The following is a 26,343-nucleotide window of genomic DNA, read 5'->3' as shown; positions in this document are numbered from 1 at the left end:
AGGTTGCTTTTATATGTATATGTTTTAAGTTATTTATTTTCATAACTATGATCATGGTATGTAATCAATTTCATTTCTTCACTTTTGCATTTACTATTATGAGTGATTTTTTCTTCATAAACATCATGCTTAATGTGGACATAAAATTCCATCACGTACCTCTATATTTTATTGCTATATACACCTATTGCTGGAAATTTAAGTCATTTTCAATGTTTCTTATGAATTATGGTGCTTAGAATAAAGATTTGCATTAAAGCTTTTTTCATACTTTGGATTTTCCCCTTAGAATGAATTCTCAGAAGTGGAATTTGAGGATGAAAGAATAAGAACATTTTTAAGAGTTATCAACACATTGTCAAGCTGCTTTTGAGAACAGTGGGACCATTTCATACTGCCACCAGGCTAAACAAATGTCTGCATCACCACACCCTCACTACTGTTGTGTGTTTCCTCTTCTTTAACCTTTACAAGTTTGTTGGCAAAAATTGTTGACTTACTTCCCATGGTCCTCTTTTAATCCTTTGAACCTCAATTCCCAGAGATGCCACTAAGACATTACAAATAAGTATCACAGACGTGTAAAAAGTGGGCTAAATCATTTTAATTAACGTTCATAAATGCAGCTTTAGGGACTTCCCTGGTGGTGCAGTGGTTAAGAATCTGCCTGCCAATGCAGGGGACATAGGTTCGATCCCTGGTCCGGGAAGATCTCACATGCTGTGGAGCAACTAAGCCCCTAAGGCACAACTACTGAGCCTGCGAGCCACAATTACTGAAGCCCGTGCGCCTAGAGCCCGTGCTCCGCAACAAGAGAAGCCACCGCAATGAGAAGTCCGCGCACCGCAATGAAGAGTAGCCCCTGCTTGTCGCAACTAGAGAAAGCCCGCGTGCAGCAACGAGACCCAATGCTGCCAAAAATAAATAAATTAATTAAACAAAAACAAACGAACAAACAAAAATAAATGTAGCTTTATTCTTTCATCATGCTTCATCTTCTCATATTTTTAATGGAAGGTTTCTCAACCTCGGCACTTTTGACATCGCAGCACCCCTGGCCTTGACCCACTAGATGCCAGCAGCTCCCCTCTACTCCACTGTGACAACCAAAATTGGCTTCAGATGTTGCCTAATGTCCTCCAGGGGGTGAGGAATAGCCCCTAACTGAGAACCCAATGTCCCCTGGGAAGAAAATAGCCCCTGACTAATGAGAAACACAGAGCTCTGTTAGTCCAAGTTTCCGTTCCAGTGTTAAACTTTTGATCTTCAGTATCTCAGACCCGATAGTGCCTACCCAACACCCTTTCCTGCTTTCTTCCTTGTCAAGAAAGCCCCAATTTTGTTCAGCTGTCCCCTCCCATGGGCTCAGAGGGTGAATTATGCCTGGTCTAAACCAGGCCTTACAGTATTGTCTCCTTTATCAATGACTCATTTTGATTTGGGTGTGGAACTCAGTCCTGGCCAAGGGGACCCAAGGAGACATCTGAAGGACTTGTGGGAAAGATTTCCTTATAAATAAAAAGAAGCACAAAGGAGAAAATGCCCTTCCTCTTCAGGAGATGTTGTCTTGTCTTTGTGTGTTGCCTGGAACTGCGACAGCCACTGAGAAACTCTGAAGGAGGAAAGCGTTGATATGCGGAGGACGGAGGAGATGGCAAGCACGTGGCCTGTGGTGACATCCTTGAGACACTGAATTACCAGCGACAGAGAGGCTCTACCTCCTGACTTCTTGTTATGTGAGATAACATACCTCTAAACTTTTAAGACTGTTGTGTCTTCCACGATTGCATCCTAACTGGCTATCTGGGAGCCCCAAACATGGTACCTAAGAGATGTGGTGAAATCAGGGAGTCTGGAGAGCTGATTCTGACCCTACAGAACCAGGCAAGCAGGTCCAGAAAGGTAGAGGAATAGTGGGATGGAAGCTGTTCCTCAGAGGCCAGGAGCTCAGGGAAGTAGATGACTTCCAAGGCCACCATGGAAAGTAACAGAAGCTCTTGACACACAATGACTGGCTCTGTGTTCCCTAGCTCAGAGTGGGCAGAACTGAGCCTGGAGGTGTCCAATACCAGTAACTGGGGGAGCTAGAGGCTGATGGAACTAGTGCCACCGTACCTTTTTGGGAGGAGAGCATCGCAGTACAAGAGAAAGAACAAGGGTTTGGGAAGTGGAGTTTCAAGAGAGATTTCGAACCCATGTCTGACACGGATGGCTGGGTGAGTAAATGGATAGGAAAGTGGGGAGAAGGGCAGACAGATGGAGGAGGGGCTGGGCAGAAGCTGCATGGGTGAGAAAGTGATGAAAAATATGGATGGGAGGATGGGTGAGTGAGTGAACGGGACAGGGGAATGGAGGGGCAGTGGGTAACTAGATAGATGAACAAATGAATAACAACTCTTTGGGGTTTTGTTTTGCTTACAGAGAGCCACATTCTTAAAGTGGGAAGGAACCTCTGGAGATCTCAGCAGGCCACATTCACATTTTAAGTGTGGCTCCATTTCACAGACATCCCCAAAATTAGACCTCAAGAGGATGTCCAGGGTATCCCAACCGTCTACGACAGAAAACTTGTAAATTTTATAAAAATAAAAAGAAATAAAGACACTTTCTACAAGTCAGGCATGTAAATGAGAATTGCAGATGAATTCCCAAACTGATATAGGACTGCACTCATAAATCTAGTATCACTGTAAAAAAGCTTTGGCCTATACCGAATCCGAGATAGCTGCACTTGTTAAAATTAAAAGAATAGTTGAAAATTAAAGCAATGCACGTTTTTTCCCCTGGCAGGTAGTGTGACCGACTCCCGATTTCCTCTTGTAACCTCAGTGATTTGCCCTTGAAGGGAGCAGCTACGCCTAATTCGCTCACAGGGTTTTAATTTTCTTGCTCGTCCTTCAGTCAGCAAAACCAAATTGTCCTTTCAACTTTGGTAGCTGGGCTTTTGGTGCTGTTTCCTCTCACACCTGTTTGATCCCTACCCTGACGTTTCATCCTTCCCCACCCACTCCACTGGGGTCCCTCCTGTGGGTGCCTCTTCACCCCTCCGTTATGTCACACCCATCAGAATCTGTCTCCTAATCTATCAGGGGTCCCATCAGGTTATTCCTAACCCAGTTCCTAGCACAAAATGGAATTCAAAAATGTTTTAGGAATAAATAAGTCAGCTTGAATTTTTAGGATCAAGTTTTATTAAAACAGGATTTTAAAACTGCTCTGTATGTAGATTTTACTCAAATAAAAAGTTCACAAATGTATTTAAATGGAACACAGCATTATTTTAAAAATAAGGCAATTTTCCCACTTAGTAAAGCCCGCTCTCTTGCTGTCAATAATTTATACAATCATGTAATTCAGAGGAGGTTATTAAATGCTGGGATTGGCTGCCTAGAGAGCTTTTTGGCTGTCACTCCCTGGAGGCCTTTAAAAACTGACAAGCAGCTCATGCAGCTCAATATGAAAAAAACAAAACAACCCAATCCAAAAATGGGCAGAAGACCTAATATACACTTCTTCAAAGAAGACATACAGATTGCCAACAAACACATGAAAGGATGCTCAACATCACCAATCATTAGAGAAATACAAATCAAAACTACAATGAGATTGGCTTCCCTGGTGGCGCAGTGGTTGAGAGTCCGCCTGCCGATGCACGGGACACAGGTTCGTGCCCCGGTCCGGGAAGATCCCACATGCCGTGGAGCGGCTGGGCCCGTGAGCCATGGCCACTGAGCCTGCGTGTCCGGAGCCTGTGCTCCGCAACGGGAGAGGCCACAACAGTGAGAGGCCCGCGTACCACACACACAAAAAAGAGAAACCTAAAAGACATATCAAGCAGTTGAGCTGCAATATATAAATCCTTATTTGAATCCCGATTTGAAAAGAAAATTGTAAAAATTTTATCAGACAACACTATGAAACAATACAACTACTAGAAGAAAACATGGGTGAAATGTGAACACAGAACAGATATTTTGTGATACTGAGGATTTACTGTTAATTTTTTCAGTGTGATAATGGTATTAAGGATACGCTATAAAAAAAGAATACTTATCTTCCAAAGATAGACACTTAAATATTTATGGATGAAATACTTCTGAGATTACTTTAAAATTATACAGAAGTAGGGAGTAGATATGGGTCCAAAGGAAGAAAAGTTAGCATACGTTAGTCATTCTTGAAACTGGGCAAAAGGGAAACAGTACACTGAAATGTTGTATATGTCAATACTTGAAATTTTCATGGCAAAATTTATATAAAATGACAATAAATGTCTTGTTGGGGAGCACACGACTGGTATCACCAGAATCACATCAAGAAATCCAGCAGTAAGGAATTCTGAGAAATATAATTCTAAGCCTTCCAGCCTCTTCAGCACACGTCAGAATCAGGGTTGAAATATGTGTGAGTGAAATTTTCAACATTGTCCACCCTCAAATCTATAACTCAGACCCTGACCTCTCTCCTAAAGGACCATCAAAAATATCCAACTATTTCCTTGACACCTGACTGGGATGTCTCACAGGACCTCCAAACTCAACACACCAAAACCAAAACTAATGATCTCCCTCCAACTAACCCTCCCCTGCCACTAACCAGCTGTGTGACCTCGGAGAAGCCCCTTAGCTTCCCTAGTCTCTAGTGTGTGAACTGGGAGAATGACTAAATCATCTCCAGGTCATCGCTAGCTCCAGTGGTTAAGAATCCGCCTCTCAGTGCAGGGGACATGGGTTCGAGCCCTGGTCCGGGAAGATCCCACATGCCGCAGAGCAACTGAGCCCTTGCGCCACAACTACTGAGCCTGGAACCCGTGAGCCACAACTGCTGAAGCCTGTGCGTGCCTAGAGCCTGCGCTCCGCAACGAGAAGCCACCGTAATGAGAAGCCCGGGGACCGCAACGAAGAGTAGCCCGTGTTGTCCACAACTAGAGAAAGCCCGTGGGCAGCAATGAAGACCCAATGCAGCCAAAAATAAATAAATAAAGCAAAAATTAAAAAAATAAAAGAGGAAGTTCATGATACAAAAAAAAAGGGACTTAGGCTATATACTTTTAGAAGCAGCACTATCTCATGATGATCTTAGCGTCAGTTTAGCCGTTAGTGATCATTTATTCAGTATCGGCGACTGCAGTATATTTGACTGAAATTTCAAATAGCCCATAATTGGTTTCAGTATGGGCGCGTGCATCCTAAAACCAACAAGCCAGAAAGCTGCCTCTCTGTAGCCAAGGAGCTGTCTGTTGTGAAGATAATTTCGAAGGCTGGGTTTTTTTGTTTTTGTATCTGTTTCAGAAATGTGACAAGTACAATTTTTTCCAAGGCAAGAGGAAGAGACGGCTTTGACCTCTAGTGCCTGTTGAAAGCATCTGCAGAGGGTGACTTGTCATTTTTATTGCATAAGTGAGGGTACTCCCACAGTGAAGCGAAAGGGGTGATAAATAAGATTCTAGGGGGCCGTTAAATGGCATTTAGTGGGAGGAGGTGCCTGAGCAACAGCTGTGCACAGCTCAGGGATCACAAGGACACCCTCCTCCTTTCTGTGGCTCCCTACGCTGCATGCTGGTGGCGCTGCTGGACTTCATTTTCTCTCCGCTCAGATGGTTTACCTGATTTAACGGAGTAAAAAAGTCAAGTAAGCCTAATACAAAGGGAAATAAAAGGTAGTTGGAAAAAGGTGGAGAAAAAGTGGCTCAGCCTCTTTTGGCCAATTCAGAACTCCCCCAGGTGTAACAGTTTATCCTTTTTAAAAATGAAACTCTCAATATTAAGTAATAATACAAGTTCCAGAAGAACATACCATTTATATAAAAATCTTAAAAAAAGAGAAAACCCAAATATTGTTTACTAGTGTTTAGAGAAATGTAGCAAACCCTAAAGAGAAGCAAGAGAATTGACAAATACAAAATTTTGGTCAGTGGTTACCTCTGGGGAGGAGAAGAAATACAGTTAGGGAGGGACACACAGTAATTGATAATGTTGCTTTAGCTGAATAGTAAATACATGTGCTTATTTTATCATTATTTTTTGTACCTTCCATATAGGTATTATGCATTTTTATATGTGTGAAATATTTCATAAAACTGCCAAGGTTCCACACCAAGCTCTACCTTCAAAAACGTTGCCATGAAATTGGTCAATGCTGTTCTGTGTTATAGAGAGGAGATAGTTTTAGACACATCGGAAATATGGGAAGGAATGAATGGATTCAACTGAGTTCTAACACCTTCTGGGGTAAATATACTTGAAATGTGCAGATGACACAGATCTTCTGCAGCACTATGAACTGTTAAGTACCACAACCACCAAGGCACTGGAGGTGATTTACAGAGCAAACTTCTGAAGCTGTGACTAAACTCAGTCTATCTTTCCTCAGAGGCAATATAAGCCTCACATCAGCTTGGGCATCCTATCCTATCCTTTTTTTTTTTTTTTTTTTGCGGTACGCAGGCCTCTCACTGTTGTGGCCTCTCCCGTTGTGGAGCACAGGCTCCGGATGCATAGGCTCAGCGGCCATGGCTCATGGGTCCAGCTGCTCCACGGCATGTGGGATCTTCCCAGACCGGGGCACGAACCCGTGTCCCCTGCATCGGCAGGCGGACTCTCAACTACTTCGCCACCAAGGAAGCCCTATCCTATCCTTTTTTTATTGAAGTATAGTTGATTTACAATATTATATTAGTTCCGGGTGTATAAATAGTGTATTTTAATAGATTATACTCCATTTAAATTTATTATAAGATATTGGCTATATTCCCTGTGCTGTACAATCTATCCTTGTAGTTTATTTATTTTATATATAGTAGTTTGTGTCTTTTAATCCCCTACTGCTATCTTGCCCTTCCTCTCTTCCCTCTCCCCACTGATAATACTAGTTTGTTCTCTATATCTGTGAGTCTGCTTCTGTTTTGTTTTATTCATTTGTTTGTTTTATTTTTTAGAGTCCACAAATAAGTGATAACATAAAGTATTTGACTATCTCTGTCTGACTTATTTCACTAAGCATAATACCCTCTAGGTCCATCCATACTGTTGCAAATGGCAGAATTTCATCCTTTTTTTATGGCCGAGTAATATTCCCTGTGTGTGTGTGTGTGTGTGTGTGTGTGTGTACCACATATATATATCACATATATATATACCACACATATATACCACATCTTCTTTATCGAGTCATCTGTTGATGGACACAGGTTGCTTGCATCCTTTCCTGTCCTTGAGATTCAAAGGAAATGTGACTTGAACCTCCAGTAAACATACAGCACCATCAACCTTTTGGGTTTTCATGGGACTGGCTTTTGTTTCTCCCAGTCTCCTCTAGCTCCACATCCTTGCTTCCACTGGACTCATTCTCTTTAGGGATCAGCTCACTGCCCTGATGTGCTGTCCTGCCTCTGCAGACATTGCCAAGTGGTGGACACTGCCTGGACACCTTTACTTTCCCAAGGGCCATCTCTACAGGGGTAGGACTAGCCTGCATTGTTGGGAGGGGTGTCACACTGCACAGCCTCATAGCTCAGCAAGCAGCTCAAAGTTGGATACCAGGCATCTAGGTTCTTAAAGTTAAGTTATGAAAATTTTCATCCATTCGCTGGTGTGTTTTTCATCCATTTACTATGTCATTTAGTTGCCATCCCTACACACCAAGGTGGGCACTCCTTCCAATATTCGTCAGGTGAGGAATCTAAGGAATCTGTTAGATAACTTTCTAAGGCTCCAGGCAGTCTGTGGCAGGCCCGTGATGTGAATCCAGGCCTGGCTGACTGCATAGCTAGGGCTCTTTCCCCGCATCACATTGTGCCCTGTAAACATCTCAGAATTTAATGACATGCTCAGTTCAGAAAGAATTCATATACAAATTCTGAGGAGCCTCTCTTCCCAAGGAGGACAGATGGAGAAGGCAACCAGCAGCAGCAGCGAAGAGGCATGAAAAGCCAACACGAAAACAGATGCCCATCCAAGACCCAAAGGGAAAGGGAGGATAGGATTTGGTAGGGGTGGTTATCCAGGATCCCTTTTGCAACTAAGTAAACCTTGACTGTACCCCTGACTTGCCCCAGAGATACAAGGAATTTATTTCACTTTCTTCTTGCAGTAACCTTGAGGCAGGTAGGTAAGGTGGCTGCTGTGCCTTTTAGATCATGACAGGGAGTCCTGGGGAAAGTTCGAGGGGTGGCCTAGGCAGTGGTAAGGCTGGAAACAGAACCAAGTCTCCTGATGCTGTTATGGACTAAATTGTGTTCCCTCCCAAATTCCTGTGTTGAAGCCCTAACCCCCAATGTGACTGTATTTGGAGAGAGGGCAATTAAGGAGGTAGTTAAGGTTAAGTTAGGTCATAAGGGTGGTATCCTAACCTGATAGGACTGGTGTCTTGTAAAAAGAGGAAGAGACACCATAGATCTCTTTCTTTCCACATGTGCACAGAGGAAAGGCCATGTGGGGACAGAGTGAGAGGATGCTGTCTACAAGCCAGGAAGAGACCCCTCACCAAAAACCAACACTAACGGCACCTTGATCTTGAACTTCAAGCCTCCAGAGCTGTGAGAAGATAAATTTCTGATGTTTAAGTCATGGGGTCTTTGGCATTTTGTTATGTCAGCCCAAGCTGACTAATACAGAAGCCAACACATGGCTCTCAGCACCAGGCTCTCCCAACCCTGGCCCATCACTCTAAAGACACCCAGGCCACCAATGACTATTCATAATGACATTTTTTTAGGCCTCAACCCATCTTCCCTCTTTGCACCAACCACCAGTCAATGCTCCCTTCTGAAGGCTTCTTCTCCAGATGAAACACCACCTTCACCTGTGTCTCCTGGTACCTCTCAGAAGGCTCTTTCTCAGACTCTCTTTCATGGGCTAGCAATCCCCAAGGTTCTGTTTTCGACAGCATTTTCTTACTCGGCAAATTCTCCCTGGGAAAGATGCCAAGAGACCTATTTCCATGAGGATCTTGGACAATCTCCTCCATATGAATGAATAAGTACCCAGCCTAGAATCAGCTCATACCAAATATTTGCTGAGTGAATGAGTAAATAAACAAATAAATGGACTAACCCCTAGAAGTTGATAATTCCTAAAACTGCATCTCTAGTTGAGATATCTTTTCTGAGTTCTAGCCCTTCTGTCTTAGTCAGGGACTGCCCACAATAATGCTGCATAACGAACTACCCCCAAAACTCAATGACTTACAACAAGAAGCATTTATTCTCATGTAGTGTAACCCTGGTTGGGCTCAGCTGAGTGGATCTGCCCTGCGTTTCAAGTCTTGTATTGTCTGGGCTTGGCTTGAGGCTGTGAGCTGGATTCCGGTCTGCTTACTAGCAAGCACTAGGCTGTAGGGGCAGAGGCCAATCAGCACATGCTTTTCTCATGGTGATCACCAAACTGCACGAGCATATTTAAGGCCTCTGCCTGTGTTCGCACTCTCTAACATTCCACAGACCAAAGCAAATCTCAAAAAGCCCATCATGAATGGGATGAGGACAGACTCTCTGCTCTTTGGGTAGGGGAGGGCAATAAGAGTGAGTGAATATTTACTGAACAATAATGCAAAATCCAATCTAGCACAACTACACAACAAATGTCCTACAAGACATCTCCTCCTTGAATGTCTTACAAGTTCGTTAAATTTTCTGTGTTGTTTGCCAAGAACTTGCCACTCTGCCAATTCCCTCCTTCTGTAGAGTTGAGTCTTCATGTCCATAACCTACTAGCAGGGCACCCTGCTGAATTTGGGCAGAACATCCACTTCTGACTTGCAGCTCTTCTGAATTCTGAATCATCCACCTTCTGGACTCCTTCACTGTCCTGGCCCACACAGCTGACCAGCTCTCCCGCTGCAGATATGTGCCTGATTCACTTCTGTGTTTTCTGTGCTTTTTGGACACTGTGTCCCTGGCTACTCCCAACAGGATGCTTATTCCCCAGCTCCCACTTGTTCAGCTCTAGTTCTTCCTCTGCCTGTCGACCACAGCTACCAAGGGCCCACCACGCCCTGTGAATCAGCTTGCCTAAGTTAGCAGGAGGAGACTGGACACTGGACCGGCCTTTCAAGCATTTGCCTCCTATACTGGAAACAAGCTTCTTTTTTTCAGCTCTTCTCTGGGGACAGCACCACATGGACTTGGCTATGAGCCATCTCTCATGAAACTGACATGAGGACCTAGCAAAGGGGAAAGAGGTCAGCGAATAAGTTACTCATTAACTTTTGTTTTCTTGGTTTAGATTATATTCAGGGTGCGTGTGCTCACATGCGCGCGCGTGCACACACACACACACACACACACACACACACACACACACACACCTATACTCAGTTCTGATCTCCTTGCTCATGTTTATTTAGGCTGTCACCATACAATTCACTGGCTCCCTCAGGACAAATGGGCCCTGCTCCAGGGGCCTGAGGACAGGAACAGCAGGTCTGGACAGACACACTTTGGCAGTGTGAAGAGGAAAAGCTGTACAGGATGAATGTCACAGTATTTCTGGCTCTTGCTTGCTGAATTAATTTCTCCCTTAAAAGAAAGCTGACCCATTTTTCTAGCCCACAGCCCTAATGGACTCTTATTCAGAGGGCATCCTCCCACATAAAGAGCTGTATTGTACTTAATGATAAGCCTTTTAATGGAATTGGCTATTTCTGGGTCTCTCTCTGGGAAACGGCCATTAATGAGCTTGCAAGTGCAAGGAAAAGCAGATGTTTGAGGGGTATGCTTCTCAAGGGCAGAGCACCCTGGGCAGAGCACCCTGGGAAGAAAATAGATGAAAACCAGTGACAGCTTCTTTTTCACTTCCTTGAAATTAGTTTGGCTTAACCAAAACTATGATCTAAATAAACTTTGTCTTCAAAATATGAAGCTATCACTCCTCATGCAACCCATCCACCACATCCTATCTGCATGATCCTTACTCTACCCACAAATGCTTCTGTAATCCTAATCATGACAAAATCATCAGCGGACTGCAAAGCTAGACCAAGACACGTGGGTAAACTAGCAGGCTAACATCTATCATTCCTTCAAACCTGCAATTGGTCAATGCCTATTTAAGAGACGGAATGCAACATGAGGAAAAGGATGGAGCAGAACTGCTGAGGGGAGATTAATCTTTCTTTTACTGTCTGGAGCAATTCAGCTCTAGCCCCAAACCTGCATATTTACTCAGCAAAACTGAAGCCTTGAGGTTAATCAGTGGTGTCCTCCTTCACAAAGCATTTTATTGTATTCCTCATTATTTCACAAGTCACACCTAAACTGGAAACAGCCACTGAGGCGTGCACAATACCTCTCTTCCGGGTTTTTTTTTTTTGCCATTTTGGCATCCTTCTGCATTTCTTGTGATGTGATGGCACCCAGAGATGCATTAGCATCCCTTATAGATGGGAGATTTGCTGGTGCACCCACCGTTTAATATGTCTCCTACTGTCACCCCCTGTGTCCTGGCATTAATGGAGGTGCTAAAGATATATTTAAAAGGTATAAGGCAAGATCCTTGTCATCAAGGGTTTCACAGTTCTAAGTAATTCAGCCCCTATTATTAATATTATTGAGAGCAGGACACTATGCTAGAAGCTTCTGGAAGTTCAAATATGAGGAAGGCAAAAGAGAGAGCCCTGATGATCCTAAAGGCTTTCTCAAACTGTAGTCCACAACATCACCTGAGCTTGTTTAAAATGCAAATTCTCAGGCCTCACCCATGATCAAATGAATAAGAAATGTTGCAGGTGGGCCTAGCCATTTGTGTTTAATACTAACATTTGAATAGCACTGGCCTAAAGAGCTCCTAGAGAAGCAGAAGAAATAAGACAAACACACAGTCTCTCTGCTACCAGACAGAGCAAGTCCAGGGCCAGGCAACAGACCTGGACATATTATATAGACCAAAGGCCAAGGACCGGTTGCAGTGATTTTAGAGTCAGGCTAAAGTCACAGTCACCAGTGGAGCTTTTAAAACACATAACTGCCTGAGCCCCACCCAAAGGTTTTAATGCACTGGTCTCAATTTTTGTTAAAAATGCTCACTAGTTGATTCTGACAATTATCAGAGGCAAGAACCTCACTAGGGTCTAAAAGGAAGAAGTCTTTGGTAATGATGAAGAGGATATTGTGAAAGTTAGCCAATGGACCCAATTCCCATGGCTACTATAACAAGTCACTACAAACTTGTGGTTTAAACCAACAGAACTTTATCAATGGTGAAAAGCTTTCAGTTTTTCCTTTACGATCAGGGACAAGACAAGGATGCCCACTCTTGCCACTTTTATTCAACATAGCCATTAGCAATTAGGAAAGAAAAAGGAATAAGAGGCATCCAAATAAGAAAGGGAGGAAAAAAACTGTCATTATTTGCAGATGACACGATATTGCATATAGAAAACCCTAAAGACTCCATCAAAAAACTGTTAGAACTAATAAATGAATTCAGTATAGTCTCAGGATACAAAGTCAATATACAGAAATCTATAGCTTTTCTGTACACTAATAATGAACTAACAGAAACAGAAATTAAGAAAATGATCCCATTCACAATTGCATCAAAGAGAATAAAATACCTAGGGATAAATTTAACCACAGAGGTGAAAGACTTGTACACTGAAAACTATAAGACATTGACAAAAGAAATTGAAGACAAATAAATGGAAAGATATTCCATGTTCATGGATTGAAAGAATTAACATTGTTAAAATGTCCAGTCTATCCAAAGCAAACTACAGATTCAATGCAATCCCTGTCAAAATTCCAATGGCATATTGCACAGAACTACAACAAATAATTCTAAAATTTGTATGGAAGCACAAAAGATCCCAAATAGCAAAACAAACTTGAGAAAGAAGAACAAAGCTGGAGGTAACACACTCCCTGATTTCAAACTATACTACAAAGCTATAGTAATCAAAACATATGGTACTGTCACAAAAACAGACATACAGATCAATGGAACAGAATTGAGAGCCCATAAGTAAATGCATACATATATAGACAATTAATTTACAACAAAGGAGCAAAGAACACATAGTTGAGAAAGGACGGTCTCTTCAATAAATGGTGTTGGGGAAACTGGACAGCCACATGCAAAAGAATGAGACTAGATACTATCTTACACCATACACAAAAATTAAGTCAAAATAGATTAAAGCCTTGAATGTAAGACCTGAAACCATAAAATTCCTAGAAGAAAACATAGGCGATAACCTCATTAACATGGACCTTAGTGATGTTTTTGTGGATGTGACTCTAAAGGCAAGGGAAACAAAAGCAAAAATAAGCAAATGGAACTACATCAAACTAAAGAGCTTCTGCACAGCAAAGGAAACCAACATCGAAATGAAAAGGCAACCTACTGAATGGGAGAAGATAATTGCAAATCATATATCTGATACGGGATTAATATCCAAAATACATAAAGAACTCATACAACTCAACAACAAAAAAACAACCTGATTTTAAAAATGAGCAGAGGCTCTGAATAGACATTTTTCCAAAGAAGACATACAGGTAGGCAACAGGCACATGGAAAGATGTTCGACATCGCTAATTACTAGGGAAGTCAAAATCACAATGAGATATCATCTCACACCTGTTAGAATGGCTATTATTGAATAGACAAGAAATAAATATTGGTGAGGATGTGGAGAAAAGGGAACCCACTGTTGGTGGGACTGTAAACTGGTGCAGCCACTGTGGAAAACAGTATGAGATTCCTCAAAAAATTAAGAACAGAACTACCACATGACCCAGCTATTCCACTTCTGGGTATTTACCTGAAGAACATGAAAACATTAATCTGAAAAGATATATGCACCCCGATGTTCACTGCAGCATTGTTTACAATAGCCAAGATATAGAAACAACCTAAGTGTCCATAAATGAATGAATGGATAAAGAAGATGGATACACACACACACACACACACACACACACACACACAGTGGAATACTATTCAGCCACAATAAAGAATGAAATTCTGCCACTTGGGACAACATGGATGGACCTTGATGGTATTATGTTAAGTGAAATAAGTCAGATGGAGAAAAACAAATACTGTATGATTTCACTCGCATGTGGAATCTAAAAAAACAAAAACAAACAAAATAAAACAAAAGCAAACTCATAGGCACAGAGAACAGATTAGTGGTTACCAGGGGGAAGAGGGTTGGGGGCGGGTGAAAGGGTGAAGGGGGTCAACTGTATGGTGATGGATGGCAACTACACTTGTGGTGTGATCACTTGGTAGTGTACACAGATGTTGAATTATAATGCTGTACACCTGAAACCTATTTACTTTTTTTAAATAAATAGGTTTAGTGCCCCCTTTAATTCTCAGAAGTGTCTCAGTTTGGATGATTAATTAAAAGGTCACTCTAACTATAGCTGTAGTTTATACAAGACAAATAAGGTAAATGTCAATCAGCAGGCCGTCCCAAAGAATTGAAACTGAGCCTCACATGAAATGATTAGTGAATGAGTGTTCACCCACGTTTTTGGTTTTTTTTTTTAGCGGTACGCGGGCTTCTCACTGTTGTGGCCTCTCCCGTTGCGGAGCACAGGCTCCGGAGGCGCAGGCTCAGCGGTCAAGGTGCACGGGCCCAGCCGCTCCACGGCATGTGGGATCTTCCTGGACCGGGGCACGAACCCGTGTCCCCTGCATCGGCAGGCGGACTCTCAACCACTGTGCCACCAGGGAAGCCCCACCCACATGTTTTAATTAGAGATCCTCACACTTTTTTTTCTGTAAAGGGCCAGGCAGTAATTATTTTAGGCTTTAGTCAGTCTCTGTCACAATGTTTCAAATCTGCCATTTTAGCACAAAAGCTACCCGAGACAATCTCTAAGTGAACATGCGTGGCTGTGTCCCAATAAAACTTTATTTTGGACACTAAATTTGAATTTCATGTACTTTTCATGTGTCACCAAATATTGGTCTTATTTTGTATTTTTTTTCAAAATGTAAAAACCATCCTTGACTCACAAGCCATATAAAAATGGGCAGCGGACTGGTTTGGCCTGGGACATGGTTTGCTGACGCTTTTTTTTTTATTTTGGGTGAAGTAGAAAATAATAGTTTCATTGCTTTGCCAGGCAAAAGGGGCCACAGCAAGCTAATGCCCTCAGAACTGTGTGTCCCAACCTGAAGGGTACAGTGAGAAGTGTTATAGTAATGGTTCAAAGAAGGCATGATCAGCTGGTGGACATTCTTCTGATCGGTTGGTGGTGAGGTAAGTGGGAGTCAGTATCATCAACCTTCTGGCTCCAAAAGGTCTGGGGTCTACTTGCTTGTGGGCAGCACACAGTTAACTTCTCCCACCTTGTGGAGGTTTCAGTTTCCGCAAAACAGCTCAAAGATATTGTTGTGTGTATCCCTTGATGGGAACCAGGACCCTGCCCCAAGGCTGTACTATTGTTTCTCTTGACAGTTCCTCCCTTGTCTTGCATCCCCTCCCTTCCTTAATTAACAACTGTTCGTACCTGCCCACTGGAACTCAGTACTGACACCTGTTTTAAGTTAAAAAAGTTATGTCTGTTAGGTTTTTTTCTTTTATAGTTTTCATTTTCAATTATTCAAAATGCTCACATGACATTGAATAGGAGGGCTTCTATTGTATTTGAGAGCTCCTTTCTACTTCTCTCTGTAAGGTTCATGAGATAAGAGATTTTACCTGGCACATAAAAGGCACTCTGTAAGTGCGTCATAAATGAAAGAAGTTAAATTATGCAACATTTATGCAATGGACTATTGACACAACCTTTAAAAGTTGTGTTGAAGGGTTCTAGATTTACTGTGAAGGGGAAAAAACCCAGGTAACACAACAGTTATGTGTGATATAACTCTTTTTAAAAATCACATGTCTATATTTGTATGAGAAATCAGATAGTAGGCTCTGCAAAAAATGGTATTAGTTATTGTATCACTGTAGTTATTATGGGTTTGGGGATACTTTAAAATCTTTTTCTTTTTGCTTCTCTGTATTCTTGATTTTTCTAAAATGGTTGTGATTTCTGTGTATGATTGGTCACCGTTGTTTTTATTTTACCTCGTAATTCTAGTGTTCTGAAGGAATGTGGATCTGACCACATGGAGGCACCAAGTTTGGTCCAACCCTGTGTCTGTGGTCAGGTGCTGGGAGTGACTAAGTCAGATGTTGGCCTGGGAGGGCATGGGGGATGTCCACTTATTTGTCAGATATGCCAGTTCTCCATTGTGCTCAGAAAACTAGAAATTAGATGCTAGCACCTCCTGAGTTCTGGCCTTGAGAAAGGAGCCTTCCCACTCTCCCATAAGACGACTGTACCTAGGCTGTGTTTGAAATGTGCTATTTTATCCTAGGAGCCGCGGGAGGTCCAGGAAGGGTTTTGTTCATTTAGTCCATCAACGAACACTTGCTGGGCACCGATCACTAACCAGGCACTGTTCTAGGCACCAGGGGGTATAGGAGAGAACAGAGCAGACAGAAATTTCTGCCCTCAAGGAACTTCCTTAGTGGGGAAGAGAAGGCCATAAATAGATTAACAGATAGAGGGAAAAAATGGAAACAGCAGATGCAGCTGAGGAAATCTCATGGTCTAGGTGAGCAAGGAGGCCCTCCCTGAAGACATCTGAACCAAGCCAGGAGCAGGCCGAAGAAACCACGAGGACAAAGGCTCCAGGTGGCACAAGCCTGGCACATCTGAAAGCCTGGAAGAAGGCCAGTGTGGCCAAGGAGATGATGCTGAGAAGTAGACAGCAGCCACCTCAAGTGACCATATTAAAGAATTTACTTTAGGTGAACCAATTTTATTCCAAGTGAAATGAGAAGCCATTTGTGGGTTCTAAACAGAAGAATGGCATGCTCTGGTTTATACTGTATAAGGTAATTCTTGCCGCTGTGAGCGGGGGCAAGGGTAGACCATGAGGAGGCCACAGCAGGGGTTGGGGGCCAGAGGAGAAGGAGGCTTGGACTAGGGTGGAGGCAGAAATGCAGAAGGGAGGTGGACTGACTCATTGCGTTTATGGGGTAAAGTCATCAGGACTTGCTTCAGAACTGGATTCAAACAGGAGAAAATGCAGTTTGTCTTCGTTTCTTTTAATGTTAACAGCTTAACTGAGATATAATTCTTGAGACCATACAATTCACCCATTTAAACTGTACAATTCAATGGCTTTCAGTATATTCACAGAGTTGTGTAACTATCACTAGAGTCAACTGAAGAATATTCTCATGACTCAAAGAGAAACCTTGCATCCCTCAGTCACTACCCCCATTGTACTTTGTACCATATTTTATTTATCCAGTCTTCGGTTGATGGACATTTCATTTATTTCCAACTTTTTGGCTATTATGAATAATGTTGCTCTGAATACTGTGTCCAAGTTAATTTCTCTTGGGTTTATACCTAGGCATGGAATTTCTGGCTCATATGATAACTCTCTGTTAATTACTTGAGGAATCACCAGGCTGTTTTCCAAAGCAGCTGCAACATTCTACAGCAGTGTAGGAGGGCATGATTCAATTTTAGTATCACTCTGGCTGCTGTGTGGAGAAAGGATTGGAGCAAGGCCGGGGGGAAGTGCAGAGATCAGAATGGTTACGCAAAAGTAGAGGCATCTTAGTAGGGTTCAAGGACACCCAATTTAAGGTGTACTTCATCCTGTTTGATGGCAAAAAGATTTCTGTGAGATAGCTGTCTGTACACCCTATGCGTCACTTTGTTAAATTAAAAGATTCCAACAGAGAGGGCCTGTTAAAACAGATCTGCAGTTTTCAAATCTAGAATCCTAAAGCAAACTGGTATGGAACTGTTTAAACATCTGTCCCTACACAGGCTCCTGCAGGCAGGAGGGTATTTTCAGAGAAACTAAGGGAGTCAGTGGGTGCAATGAAACTTCCACAACTTCAAGCCATAAAAACACAGGGCTCAAGTGGCAGCCTGCTGCTGAGGACTCGTGTGGCAGTAAGCGTCACTCCTACTGCCTGGGACACTGCCCTGGCCTCTCAGTCCAGAGAAGGCCTGGCTTTGTTCCTAGTTGCCGGTTTTGACAACTGGGCAGTGGTCCTGTCCCTCTGCAATTCTTCTAGCTCAGCAAGGGAAGGGAAAGCAACATCTATCGGGCTTACAATAGTCCCTCCGCCGGGTGAGTTGCTCCACTTACATTCCTTAAGTTAGTGAACCCTCACAACAAATCACCAAGGAAGAAAGGACTATTTTTCTCAATTACAGATAAAGCAGGTTGGCCCCTTTGGATTGGAAAGTCAGAAAAGTCTCTCTGAAGAGATAGCATTTTAGCTGATATCAGCCATCCAGGGATCAGGAGTAAGAGTGTTCCAAGAGTAACCCACAAATTGTTAGCTCTCCAGGTGACCTCATTTTGATTCACATTTAATTTTCTTTTATATTTATTAGTATAAATAAGAGTAAGAAGCACCCCTCTAGAGATAAATCAAGTTTAAATTCATTTAAAAGATAACCTGGAGTAGAAATTATAATTATTTTCCTTAATATTTCTGATTTTATACTCAGGGTCTATTCTCCATAACAGCAGTCCCCCTACCCCATCCCTAAACAATCCACTATCTCCCCTCAACATCCAATATGACTGTCCCCGCTAATGTGTCTCCATAGACCTCAGTAAGGTTCTGGAACGTGGGGAGACACAGTTCGCTTGGTCTGGTTGTGCTACTGTGCTGGGAGTGGTGACTCTGACCTCCAGAACCTCCCACGGAAGGAAGGAAGGAAGGAAGGATCTACAAATAAGTGCTACACTGCAACTCAAAGGTCCCCTGCTCTCAGGTGAGGATGCTCTCCCAATGACAGAATCCGTTTTTACTATAACACTTTACCAAATTCCTCAAAATGGAATTCATCCTAAGATCTGTGTGGTGGGTCTTTAGGAAATCCCAATAAACAAAATCCTTCTTCTCCAACGAACTAATTGAAATACAAGACCAAGGCATGAGGCTGTTTTGAGACCAAAACAACACATTACCAATATAATATTAAAGAATGTGACATACCCACGGGCAGGCTGCATTCCTGATATTTACCCACCTAGTCACAATACTGGGCCAGGGCATTTCTTCCTCCCAGAACCGCAACTACCCCTGTAAAATCGACGGCACGGCTGACAGAGAAGAGAAGAATGTGTGCTTCTACGGGCAGATCACTCCATAAGAAACAAGGGAGAAAGAGGAAAGAGCTCTGCAGACCCAGCTCCGGCCCTCAGCCTCACTGCTTAGATCTACATTTCCCCTTGCCTGGGAAAGAGCACTAAAGATGATTAAGAGAGGTTACGGAAACACAAGGATGACCAGGGAAGAAGCATCACCCTCACACACACACCTAACACTGGGTTCTGGATGCCCTGGTTCTGTCACTACATCCTAATGTGATGTCAGGCAAGAATACTGGCCCTTTCTTGGGTCTCAGATATTAATTCTCTCAATTAGAGATGGTGCTCGTCTCCTTGCCATGCAGAACTGCTGTGCACACAGAGTATGAGTAAGTATGTCAAAAGCTGTGCAAAGAACACAAATACTAGGGAATCATAAGGCGTTACTAAGGTGCAGAAGTTGCAGGCACTTGATTCCACCGTAGCCCTTATAGGGTCTTCCGAGATCCTGGCAGACATCATTTAGGAAGGGTGACGGAGAGGGTCTGTCGGGGTTATCTTACTTCTTATACTTTCAGCTTGGCAGCTTCTGGCACTAAGAGGACTCTCATTGCCCCCTGGGTACTTTTCCTCAAACTGCTCCAGATGAGAGGTTGTCCCACGGGTATATGGAGTCATGCTTGTGGGCTGGGCTCCCAAGAGTCAGCCTTCAGTTCAAGGGAGGCTTTATGGAGAGGGAACACATGCTTTCCCACTCATTTTCATGTTCTAATATAAAAGGGTCTTGGCTAAACTTGTATTTGGGGAGCAAGACACGCCATCCCACCTTGAAAATGGGAATTGGGGAAATCTCTGGGTATGAGGGATGCTAACACTTCTGGATATGAGGATGTGGAGAGACCTACAAAAGGAAAAATCAGCTGGAGATTTCTGGGCAGGTGCAAAAGCAGGGACTGGCTGAACGGGCCCAGGGACAGGGCTGGGCAAACATGCCTGATGCTTTCAAGACCAAAGCATCTCACAGACTTTAAGGGGAAATGGATTTGGAACCTCCTGTTCTCCCAATTAACTCCTCTGTGCCCACTCTACTGTTTAAACCTTTAGTTGTTCTAAACTGGTGGTTCTCAACAATGTGTGGACATTAGAGATCTTAAGGGGCTTCAGAAAATAGCAGTGCCTGTCACCTCTCTCTCCTCTCCTTCTGAGATGGAGCCCGGGGCATTGTATTCCTTTTGTTTGTTTCTAACTTTTATTTAGAAATAATTTCAAACTTAGGAAAAAACTGCCAGAAGAAGAATAGTACAAAGAACATCACATACCATTTACCTAGATTCACCTATTCTTAACATTCTGTCCCATTTGTTTTATCATTTGCTCTCTATTTTTATTTTCTCTATTTTATTTATAAAATAAAATTCTTTGAGAGTAAGACATCACACTCACCTCCTTAAAAATAAGTTCAAGGTGCATTTTCTTAGAATAGGATATTTTTCTTGCACAGCCATGGTATACTTGTCAACGCCAGGAGCTTTAACATTGATACGAACACTTTAATTTTCTCTATCATCATATTCAATTTGTCAACTGACCCAATCATCTCCTTGTAGCATTTTTACCTCCAGGATACAACCCAGTCTAGGATCAGGCACTGCATTTTGTTATCGTCTCACTGGTGTGTTTTTAAAATCTCTCCAGGTGATTTTAATGTGCATCCTGGACTTTGGACCACCGAGTAAATGAATATTTATTTGCTACACTAACACATAATGCGGGCGCTCCTGGTGGCGCAGTGGTTGAGAATCTGCCTGCCAATGCAGGGGACACGGGCTCGAGCCCTAGTCTGGGAAGATCCCACATGGTGCAGAGCAACTAAACCTGTGCGCCACAGCTACTGAGCCTGCGCTCTAGAGGCCACAAGCCACAACTACTGAGTCCATGTGCCTAGAGCCCATGCTCTGCAACAAGAAAAGCCACAGCAATGAGAAGCCCGCGCACCACCACGAAGAGTAGTCCCCACTCACCGCAACTAGAGAAAGCCTGCTTGCAGCAATGAAGACCCAACACAGCCAAAAATAAATATAAAAAACAACCCCCCCAAAACCCCACATAATGAGTGTTTACCAGGTGCAAAGGATTGTGAATAAATTAAGGAGCTTATTATCTTAAGGGACATACTATATACAAATCAACTATAATATCAGATGGATAAGCATGATGAAAGAAATATTAACCAAATCCGTAGGCAGAAACTTTAAATTTAACAAGCTTACTGAGGGTCTACTATGTGGCAGACATTGTACAGACTTCTGGAAAAACAGATTAATAAGAAAGAAATAACGAGTATACAATTAGTGATTAATGAATACATGATTAATTACAAAAGTGAGATTTTTTTCAAAGATTTTTCTTGGGGAAAGTGAGACTTAAAAGATAAGTAGAATTCAACTTATAGAGATGAAGTCATTTCAGGAGAGGAAATATCAGAGGGAAGTGAGCGCACAGAGGAGGAAAGGGAGAAGTGTACTTCACTGTATTTGAGAACTGGGTGCCTGGGGTGGTACTTGATCCTCCTGGAAAAGTACGCTGGAAAATGTAAGATGGTACAGTCACTTCGGAAAGTCAGTTGGCAGTTTCTTGGAAAGTCAAACATAAATTTACCATACAACCCAACAATCCCATTCCCAAGAGTAAGTTTTGTTACCCAAGAGTAACAAAAATGTGTGCGCAGGAATGTAATGTTTGTAGCAGCGTGATTCATAACAGCCCCAGGGTGGGAACAATCCAAGTGCCTATTAACTGGCGAATGTGATCATCAGAAAATGGTGTATCCATACAATGGGATACTACTGAGTAATAAAAGGGAATGAATGAATGACATATGCTACAATTGATGACCCTCAAAAACATGATGCTGAGATTTAGCAACTAAGTGAAAAAAGCCAGATGGAAATATATGTTGTATCGTTTCACTGATATGAAATAAATGGAAAGGATAAATTTATGAAGACAGAAAGCAGATCAGTGGTTGCCTGGCATTGGGGTAGGAACAGGGACTGACTACAAATGGATACAAAGGATGGTGATAGAAATGTCCTAAAACTGGATTATGGTTATGGAGCAGCAGCTCTGTAAATTTACTAAAAGATGGTGAGTTGTATGTTTAGATGAATTTTATGGTATGTAAATTATACTTCAATAAAGCTATAAAAATTAAGTTATCAAAATCAGACGGAAAGGAAGCAAGAAGAGCAATCTTAGAAATGAAAAATGTAATTCTAAAACTTAATAGATGGGGCTTCCCTGGTGGCGCAGTGGTTAAGAATCTGCCTGCCAATGCAGGGGACAAAGGTTTGATCCCTGGTCCAGGAAGATCCCACATGCCTCAGAGCAACTAAGCCCGTGTGCCACAACTACTGAGCCTGCGCTCTAGAGCCCACGAGCCACAACTACTGAGCCTGCATGCCACAACCACTGAAGCCCATTCCCCTAGAGCCCATGCTCTGCAACAAGAGAAGCCACCACAATGAGAAGCTCGCACACCGCAACAGAGAGTAGCCCCAGTTCTCCAGAACTAGAGAAAGCCCGCGTGCAGCAACGAAGACCCAACGCAGACAAAAATAAATAAATAAATAAATTTTAAAAATAAATAAAACTTAATAGATGGGAAAAATTCTGGATTGGACATATTATTTAGAGGATTGGGAAATAGGAAGACAGCATTAAGGAATTCACCAGGATACAATAGAGACAAAAAGACTTTTAATAACATTTTAGGATATGGATGGAGAGGCTACCTTAACTCACCTAATGGCAGTTGCAGAAAACTGAATGGAGGCAATGACAGAGAAACAATATCTGAACACAAAATCATTGATAATTTTCCAGAATTAAAGAGAGCACCTGAGTCTTCAATAGAAAGTACATTCACTACCAACTAGAGAGTTCTAATGAAACTGCTAAACGTCAAAATACACACACCAGTGCTACCAATAGAAAAGGCAGATTATCTACAAAGGAATGAAAATTTGATTGGCAGTAGGATTTTTACCAGCAGCAATCAGTATCTGAAGACAATAGGACACTATCAACACTGTGCTATGGGAAAATAGCTGTTCACTAGAAATTTTTAAAAATTTATTTATTTAATTTATTTATTTTGGGATGTGTTGGCCCTTCGTTGCTGTGCGTGGGCTACTCTTCATTGGGGTGCATGTGCTTCTCATTGTGGTGGCTTCTCTTGCAGAGCACGGGCTGTAGGTGTGCGGGCTTCAGTAGTTGTGGCATGCACAGTCTCTAGAGCACAGGCTCAGTAGTTGAGACGCACGGGTTTAGTTGCTCCACAGCATGTGGGGGGATCTTCCCGGACCAGGGATCGACCCCATGTCCCCTGCATTGGCAGGCGGATTCTTAACCACTGCACCACCAGGGAAGGCCCATCACTAGAATTTTATACCCAAGTAAACAACCATCCAACAGTGAGGGCAAAATACAGACATTTTCAAATATACAAAGAATTTCTTACCCCACCAAGACCCCTATGGAAAAAACTATTAAATGATGAACTTCAGCTAGAAGAAAAGTGAACCGAAAGAGAAGGCTGTGGATTCAAGAAAAAAATAGGGAGTTGAAGAATTGGTGAAATGTCAGTAAATTTAATGAACTCAAGTATAAAAACGATTGTAAAAAAAAAAAACAAAAAAAAAAGATTGTAAATTTTAAAAGGTAAAAAACTCTAGACAACAATGACAAGATGGGAAAGGGGAGGGCTGTTAAATGGGTAAAGTATGCAAAGCTCTTTTGTAGGGAGAAAGAATTATGTGGTAACTTTGTTAGAAAAACTATAGTTAAATATGTATGTGGAGGGGCTTCCCTGGTGGCGCAGTGGTTGAGAATCCGCCTGCCGATGCAGGGGACACGGATTCGTGCCCCAGTCCGGGAAGATCCCACATGCTGCGGAGCGGCTGGGCCCGTGAGCCATGGCCGCTGAGCCAGCGCGTCCGGAGCCTGTGCTCCACAACGGGAGAGGCCACAGCAGTGAGAGGCCCGCGTACCGCAAAAAAAAAAAGAGATCACTGTTTGGATACAGGCTCATTTGCAAAAAATGTGGAGAAGTTAATGGGAGGGATAGGAGAAGGCAGCTGGTGTCCAATTCCAGGTCTCTGTGCTCTCTTCCTTCTGGCAAAATAGTCAGGGAGGAAAATGCCTGTGATCCCACAAAAAAGTGGGTGTGGGAAGTGGGAGGAAGATAGTTGGGGAAAAGAGTATGTCCCATACACAGAACCTGGACCGGATGTTCCACTAGCAGGCATGTTATCAGGAGTAATTATTATGAGGTCAAAAGGAAACCCCAAGGCAACTAGCTAAATTCAGGCACTCAGGACCTTGTATAAAAGACAGAGAGGGATGTTGTTTTCTGTCTACACAACAGGCCCAGGAGGGGAACCTACCATAAGGAGCTCCTAATTGGGAAGCTGCAGGGGGCTAACAAAGGACAGGGTGTCCATCTTCTTGCTGGTCTTCATAAGGAAGACATCACAGTTCCTTGGAGGGTCAATCAGGGCTCTGGGATGAGGTAGGGAGATGGAGGGGCTGACCTCCCGAGGTCCTTTGTAATCCAGTAATTAAATGGTGAATTGTTCACTTCCCCATTTATGCTCTGTACCCAGTTTGATAGTAAGTCCCCTGGGCTGCCTTCCAGGTTTACTACGGTGACACGCAAGCTGCTGGCGCTCAACAAATGAATCAAATGTTTAAAGAGCCCACATGACCTCCTCCCCGCCTGTAAAGTACGGCGATGAATGAAATCACAACATTCCAGGCACTATCACTTGAGCAGAGCCCGCAAGGAAACACACACACACACACACACACACACACACCACAGTACTGATTCAACTCGATTCACATTCCCACCCTAGGATCGCAGACCACCTGCTCAGCGTGGAGGTTGTAGGAGTTTCCTTGGCAAGGATCCTTTCTCTCAGCTGCTTTAGGATGGTGCCTCCAGAAGGTCACCAAGATTTAGGACCGCTTCCCTTCCGGGTTGGCCTCCGAGGCAAAGTTTCAGCTCGGATTCTGCCTGGGCCTCCCTCGGGCGCGTCCGCACTCCCTCCCCGGCCCCGGGCGCCCCGGACGCGCAGCTGGCCGGCCTGCAGCGCCTCACGTTACCTTGGTGAGCTGGGCGATCTTCTTGCACATTTTCACGTGCATCTCGGGATCACAGTCCATTCTCCAGTCGGCGCCACCTCCAGCATCGGCTTTGGAGCCCGGGCAAGTCCCGGGAGCGTGAATTTTGCTGTTGAGAGCAGAAGCCATCGCTGAAACGCGTCAGGCACTCAAAGCCTCTCGATGGCTCGGCTTCTCGATGCCCACGGTGTGCAGGTGCTTGCGCGCGCGGGCGTGTGAGTGTGTGGGTTTTCTCGGGAGAGGTGGCACTGCAGTCCCGCCGCCCGCGCCACCGCGTGGCTCCCGCGCGCCCACCCTTCCTCCTCCGGCCCTCGCTCGCTTGCTGGCTCTGCGGGCACCCGCACCCTGCGGCGAAGCGCCAAGAAACCGCACGTGCCGCTCGCGACCCGCGCGCAGCTCCCGGGCCCATGCGGGTTTCACCTGCAATCAGCTTCCGCGACGAGGAGCCAGTGGCCTTGGAGAGGTTTTGCGCCGGCCAGGCGCGGCGCTCTGGGACACGTGGGTGGCGCCGGGCTCCGGACTCAGTGGCGACGGACCCCGCCCGTGGTGGGCATCCCAGGCCAAGGAGAAAGAAGAGCCGGCCTCAGCCTTGGGCAGCTGGGGCGTTTGGTGTGGGGAAGGGACCCTGGCGACGTGCTGCTGGCGAATGGATGGCGAGAGACCGGGCACCTTCACGGGTGCACTCAGCCAGCGACTCCGGAGCCTCGGAGCTGGGCGCTGAGGGCTGGGGGGGGGGGGGGGGGGGGGGGCGGGGTGCCGAGAGAGGGGCGGGGAGGGGAAAGCGAGTCGCGGGGACGCTAGGAGGTGCGGGGACCCGGACATACGTTTTGGGCCCCTGCCTGGGCTGAGGGTGGGAGCCCCCCTTCCCCCATTTTAAGAAGGACCCCGGACGTTGCGGGAGAATTGCCGGAGATTACCAAAGGGAAGAAGCCAAAAGGGCTGCCGAGGAGCTGGTGACCGAAATCTGGGACGAGAAAGCGCAGAGTACGTAGTGAGGGAATGTGTAGTGTAAGAAAGCAGAGAAAAAAGTCAAAGACAGGGGTAGAAAGGATGGTGGCAGGTGTGGGAAAGG

General features: G+C 44.0%; 1 protein-coding gene across 1 annotated transcript in view; it reads right to left on the bottom strand.

Annotated features, from left to right (window-relative positions):
- Positions 1-25,400, bottom strand: part of FAM184B (family with sequence similarity 184 member B) — a 112,233-nt gene extending 86,833 nt beyond the window's left edge. Inside the window, exon 1 of the mRNA XM_065878291.1 lies at positions 25,254-25,400. Coding sequence (XP_065734363.1) covers positions 25,254-25,400 — 147 coding nt within the window. The remainder of the gene's footprint in view (positions 1-25,253) is intronic.
- Between the last annotated feature and the right edge of the window lie 943 nt (positions 25,401-26,343).

This window comes from Phocoena phocoena, chromosome 5 (assembly GCF_963924675.1).
Source record: "Phocoena phocoena chromosome 5, mPhoPho1.1, whole genome shotgun sequence".
NCBI classification, from domain to species: Eukaryota; Metazoa; Chordata; class Mammalia; order Artiodactyla; family Phocoenidae; genus Phocoena; species Phocoena phocoena.
The sequence above is the reverse complement of the archived record's forward strand: the minus strand, read 5'-3'. Positions and strand labels throughout refer to the sequence as shown.